Source organism: Falco cherrug, chromosome 3 (genome assembly GCF_023634085.1).
Source record: "Falco cherrug isolate bFalChe1 chromosome 3, bFalChe1.pri, whole genome shotgun sequence".
Classification (NCBI taxonomy): domain Eukaryota; kingdom Metazoa; phylum Chordata; class Aves; order Falconiformes; family Falconidae; genus Falco; species Falco cherrug.
This window is the reverse complement of record NC_073699.1, coordinates 48,484,079-48,490,328: the sequence shown is the minus strand read 5'-3', so window position 1 is coordinate 48,490,328 and position 6,250 is coordinate 48,484,079. Positions and strand designations below refer to the sequence as shown.

The 6,250-nt window shown below is 52.4% G+C and overlaps 1 protein-coding gene across 1 annotated transcript in view; it reads left to right on the top strand.

The window, feature by feature from the left end:
• Window positions 1-261: 261 nt before the first annotated feature.
• XKR4 (XK related 4) overlaps window positions 262-6,250 on the top strand; it is a 231,569-nt gene continuing 225,580 nt past the window's right edge. Inside the window, exon 1 of the mRNA XM_055705303.1 lies at window positions 262-1,201. Coding sequence (XP_055561278.1) covers window positions 357-1,201 — 845 coding nt within the window. The 5' untranslated portion in view covers window positions 262-356. The remainder of the gene's footprint in view (window positions 1,202-6,250) is intronic.

Sequence of the window (6,250 nt, the reverse complement as noted above, 5' to 3'; positions counted from 1 at the left end):
GGCGGGATGCGCTGCTCCGGGCAGTGCTGCCCTGCCTGCTCCCGGCTCGGGCAGAGCGCGGCGGCAGCGGCGGCCCCGGCACCGCCGGCCCCCGCGGAGGCGGCGGGGCGGGCGAGCTGAGCGCGGCTCCCCGCAGGCAGGCGGCGCTGCGGCCGCGGCCGCCGCGGAGGAGCCGCCCGCGGGCGCGCAGCCCGGCGCTGAGCGGGGAAAGGGGACGCGGGGAGCGGCGGGTCCGCGGCGGCTGCGGCGGCGGAGGGCGGGAGGCAGGAGGCGGAGGAGGAGGAGCAGGGGGAGGCGCGGGATAAAGGAGCGCTCGCTGCTCCCGCTCGCTCTCCGGCGGGGCTGAGGGAGGCATCATGGCCGCGAAGTCGGACGGGCGGCGGAAGATGAAGAAGGGCGGCGAGGTGGCATTCACGCCGCTGCAGAACTCCGAGCACTCGGGCTCCGTGCAGGCGCTGGCCCCGGGGCTGCCCGCCGGCGCCGGGCCGGGCGCCGGCAGCGACGACGACGAGGCGCCCGGGGGCGGGTGCTGCAGCGGCGGCGGCGGCGGGGACGGCTCGGGCGGCGGCTCCCGCTGCTGCTGCTGCTGCTGCTGCGGCGGCGGCAGAGGAGGAGACGGCGGCGGGGGCGGCGGCGGGGGCTCCCGGGGCTCGGGCGGAGGCTCGTCCTCCTTGTGCCTGCGGCTGGGCAGGGAGCAGCGGCGCTACTCGCTGTGGGACTGCCTCTGGATCCTGGCCGCCCTGGCCGTGTACTTCGCGGACGTGGGCACCGACATCTGGCTGGCGGTCGACTACTACCTGCGGGGCCAGCGCTGGTGGTTCGGGCTCACCCTCTTCTTCGTGCTGCTGGGCTCCCTCTCCGTGCAGGTCTTCAGCTTCCGCTGGTTCGCGCACGACTTCAGCACCGAGGACAGCGCCGCCGCCGCCGCCGGGCACTGCCCCGCCGCCGAGAGCAAGCTGCTGGTGAGCAGCGGCTCGGCGGCCGCGGACATCGACGCCGCTCGCCCCTGCACGCCGCAGCGGCAGGCGTCCACCGCCAGCAAGAGCAACGCCACCAACAGCAGCAGCAACAGCAGCAGCAACGCCGCGGGCAGCGGCCCCGCCGGCCCCCGCGCCGGCACCGGCCGGTCGGCGTCCTGCGCCTTCTGCATCTGGCTCCTGCAGTCGCTCGTCCACATCCTGCAGCTCGGGCAGGTCTGGAGGTGAGCAGCCGGGCGGGGGCGGCGCGGGAGCCGGGGCCGGCTCCTCACGCCGCGGGGGAGGGAGCCCGGCCGCGGGCGGGACTGCGCACGGCGAGCGGCCGCCTGTCCCCCCCGGGGTCCCTCCCCGGGACGGCGCGCCGCGGCCCGCCGGGCCCTGAGGGGCCTCGGGGGCGGCCGGGCCCCGCGGGGCCGCCAGTGGCCCCGGGCGCGGAGTGACCCGCCCCGTCGCGGGCAGCCCCGCCGGGCCCCCGCGCGCCCTGTGCCGCCCCGGCTGGCGCCCACCCACGCGCCGCGAAGTGCCCTAAACTTCCCGGGAAACCGGTGCCGGGGGCCAAGTAGAAAAAGGGAACAGGCGGGAAGAGAGGGGAATGCCCCCACAGCGTGCGCCTCCCGGTCTCCTCGCGTGTGGGCAGGACGGCGCTGCCGCCCGCGGGGAGCTCCGCTGACGGCGGAGAGTTGTCCGTCCGGAAACTCCGTGCACGCCCCGTTGCCGTGTTGTGCTATTGACGTGTTAATAGGCTGCGCGCTGTCTGCGCCTTGCTACGCGTATGCGTCTTCTGCGTATGTGGTGTAGTAAAGGAAGGTCTTCCAAATCAAACTTTTGAGTCGCTGCTCTCGGGAACATCCGCAGGCGACATGGTGTGCCTTGCGGAGAGGACGTGCTGGAGCAGGTTGTGGAAGGCACGTGCTGAAAAGGGAGATGACATCACAGTTTGCAGAAGTAAGGTTTTCCTTTATTTTAAGCAATCCAGGAAAGATTTGTACGGACGCTGAATGCCCTGCAAATTCATTTAGTGCTGCCTGAAAAGTCCAGAGTTCCAAACGCATAGTGTACAAGGAGTTAAAATTCCCACATAAAATTGTGGAAGATAGATGCTGCGTGAAAGAAACTCATGCGGTGGGGCAGTGCACTAAAGCAACAGCTGAAAATCCTTCTGTGGTTTCTCAACTGATGAGTGGAAATGAATTCTTTCATGCCTCTCTTTTGGAAACACTGGGGTTTTTTCCACAACTATTTCATTAGAGAGTTTAATTTGTTGTTAGTCTAAACTTCTGACTCTGGCATTCTAAAACTCTGTTCCACCCTTTTGGACAGGGGCTGTCTTTTGCTCTGTATTAGTGCAGTATCCAGTACAGCTCACTTCTGCTTGTGGCCTTTAAGCATCAAGGAATCCAAGTGCTGCTAGATAATAGATGGAAGAACTTGGGATGTCATAACTGTCTTTCTCTTTCCAGATTTTTTGGTTTGTTATAACAAGGACGTTTTTCTAAACCTGTGAAACTAACTCAAGGTTGCAGGTGTGCTTGATATTAACTATGACACAACTTGAGAGGGAAGCACAGCTTGGGGAAAAAAAAAGAAGTGCTGCTTTGTTCTAGATCTTGAATGCTCGTATGCTCCTGTGTGCTCTACCTCCACAGTTGAACACAAGTTAAGTTCAGGACTTTCTAAACAAAATGTTTTTATGTAATGTTTAGTCCCAGTCCTGCAGAGACAGAGAAGTACAATGGCTCAAACTGTACACAGAAACTCATGTTGATAATAATCCATAGAGAAGACAAACAGTGTGTATCATAGGAGTGACACAGAAGAGAGTTTTATGAAGTCTGGTGTCATGACTCGGTATTGGAAAACACAAAGAGCGGGACTTTGGGTGGAGCAGGGTGCGATCCAATATTGTATAGCACTTCTGTCAGATGAGGTGGCTGGGATTTAGACTCTCCAGCTGCTTGCTTTTTGATGAAGCACAATCTCTTTTAAAATAAGATTTGCTCCTTGCAGGAGCACCTAGTCCTCTATATTTAAAGCTAGCTGAGGCTCTTGATCATGTGTAGCTCTTCTTCATGTTTTATGTGTGGTAGCATGACTACCAGAATATTAAATTGACAAGGCGTGTTAGGACATTATTTATGTTTTATGTTGTTATGCTTTTTTCTCAGTGAAACAGAGCCATAGGATTGGTTGTCTGTCAGTAACTTGGTAATATTTATCTGCAGTTTTCCACAAACATACAAATTACATGGTCAGTTGTATGCAGTCTTGCATATCAGCACTTCATAACTGATTGAAGTCATTTCATTTTAATTCCCTAGGTATAGTCCTCATAAGGGAGAGCCCTTAGAGTCATCTAAAACTAATAATCAGCACCAAAAAGGAGAGGTCACATCAAACACTGAAAAACTCTGTACATAAGCATGGTGTCGGAACTAACACGATCTGTGGATATTTTCTGGAAAATAGTGTCTCTATTCGGACACTTAATAGTCCAAAACTTCTGCTCCGCAGTGTAACATTGGCGCTGGCCTGAGCAAACAACTCCTGAACACTTGGGCTGAAGGATGATCTGAAGTGTTTTCCAGTTGTATGTGTTTGGAGACTAACTCCTTTAATGTAGCTAAACAGACTGTGCCAGCTGTGTTAGCACCACACGTGCACATGTGCTGGGGGCACCGTCCCCACAGTTGACATAACCCATGTTACCCTTTGTTCTGTGCCTCTCTCTGTGTGTTTTCCTCTCAGCTTTCTGTTTTTCCTTCTCTTTTCATTTTGTCCCTGGCTAAAGTTCTCCTGCAGCCACATTTAAGTTTTTTGTTACTTATTGTATTGAATCCCTGACAAGCAAAAATGGCAGTAATATTTGTCATTTCTCTGTCAACAAGGAGCCCTTGGTATAAAGTATAAGAACTGAGGTTTTGCATAAGGGCAAGGATATCAGGGAATGAGGAGAGAGGTTTGCATGTGGCTGGTCCTTGATATATTGAGATTGGTGCTCATTTTGCTTTTGTTTAGTGTTTTTTTGTTCTCTGTCTCCTCTTAAAATGTTGAATTGTTTCATGAGGTCTTCAGTTTCCCATTAATTGTTCCATTGCCAAAGGGGGGAATTGTGTCAACTGCTTATTTAAGGAAGCCATCCTGAGGAATGTGGGGGTACAACCAGCAATCCCAATGTTTTTGGATTGAAAAAGAAAAAGTGTAAAAATGTGGGTTTAGTTATTATTTCTGTAAGGATGATTTTTAACAATTCATTGTCTTACATTAGAGATTAATTTTTCTTTACAAATATATTGAAAGCCAGATCATTGAAAATGATTATGTGTTAATTTTAACTAAAATGGGCTAATGGGAAATGAATGAGGTCTTTAATGTGGCATGGAACAATGCTGGAAATAGGCAATCTAAAATTACTAAACCCATTTTTTCCTGGTGTGTAAAGAGGAGCTCCAGGAGCATCTAAGCTGCCAATCAGTTCTGAAGAAAAAATTAATCTTTTTTTTTTTTTTTTTTAAATTGGTATAACAATTTTGGAATAACTTTTTGAAGACTGAATTCTTCCATTTTGAAGAATAAGGATGTAAATATCTTTTTTCAGGGGTTGGGTGTTCCTGATAACACTGTCCCTCAGTGAAAATTCTAGTGAAGTCTCTTGATGAGTTGCTTGCCACAGCTAAGTGCAGCAACTAGGCCTTTGTTGGCAGCTGATTCCATATTAAAATATGATGGCTGATGAGATTCTGCCTTCAGAGATACATACAGGTATGTTTCCATATCTGTACTTCCAGTGTATTCTACTTTTTATCAATATGTGGCCATGGAAGCCACACTATGGAGTCCTGTTCTCCCAAGTACGTGCTGTCTGATACACAGCTTTTTGTACTGGGGAGTACAAGGGGGATATAATATACGGGGTCTTTCTATTCCATTGAAAGGAAAAAAAGGGAAGTGGATGCTTTAATTTTTAGTCTGTAAGGTCTCTGAAGAGGTGTATGGGCCACTAGGATGCAGATAAACTACTGCCCTTTGAGCCTGGCATGAAAGTATGTGACCATTGCCCTTGAGCATCCCTTTGATTCAATAAGCTTCCCAGGTTTACCCCTAGCTTTCAGATTTTGCAGTGGATAGCAAGACTTGGTGACTGGATGTAAGAGATAATAGAATTCACTTGGCATCTGTGGAGCAGGTTCATTTCATAGAATCATAGAATGATAGAATCATTTAGGTTGGAAAAGATCTTTAAGGTCATCAGATTCAACTGTTAGCCTAGCACTGCCAAGACCATCACTAATTCATGTCACTAAGCACCATATCTACATGTCTTTTCAATACCTCCAGGGATGGTGACCTAGCACTTTCCTGGGCAGTCTGTTCCAACACTTGACAACCCTTCCAGTAAAGAAATTTTTCCTACTATCCAATCTAAACCTCCCCTGGTGCAACTTGAGGACATTTCCTTGTGTCCTATCGCTTGTTACCTGGGAGAAGAGACTGACATGAATGACACCCACCTGGCTCCAACTTCCTTCCAGGTAGCTGTAGAGATCAATAACGTCTCCCCTGAGCCTCCTTTTCTTCAGGCCAAACAACCCCACTTCCCTCAGCTGCTTCTTGTAAGATGTCTTCTCCAGACCCTTCACCAGCTTTGCTGTACCTGCCTCAGCACATCAATGTCTTGCAGTGAGGGGCCCAAACCTGAACCTGTCAGCATTCGAGGTGCAGCCTCACCAGTGCCCAGTGCAGGGGGACAGTCACTGCCCTGGTCCTGCTGGCCACACGGTTTCTGACACAAGGCAGGATGCTGTTGGCCTTCCTGGCCACCTGGGCACACTGCTGCTCATGGTCTGTCAACCAACACCTCCAGGTCTTTTTCCACCAGGCAGCTTTCCAGCCACGCTTCCCCAAGCCTGTAGCGCTGTGTGGGTCTAGTGTGACCCAAGTGCAGGACCCAGCAGGGAATCTTGTTGAACCTCAAACAACTGGCCTCAGTGTGCCAATCTAGCCTATCCACATGCTCCTGCAGAGCCTTCTTGCCCTCATGCAGATCAACATTCTGTCCAACTTGGTGTTGTCTACAAACTGAAGGTGCACTCAATCCCCTCATCCAGATTTTTGACAAAGATATCAAACAGAACTGGCCTCAATACTGAGCCTTGGGGAACACCACGTGTGGCCAGCTGCCAGCTGGATGTAACTCCATTCACCACCGCCCCTTGGGCTCAGCCATCCAGCCAGCTTTTCTCCCAGTGAACAGTACACCCAGTCAGGCCATGAGC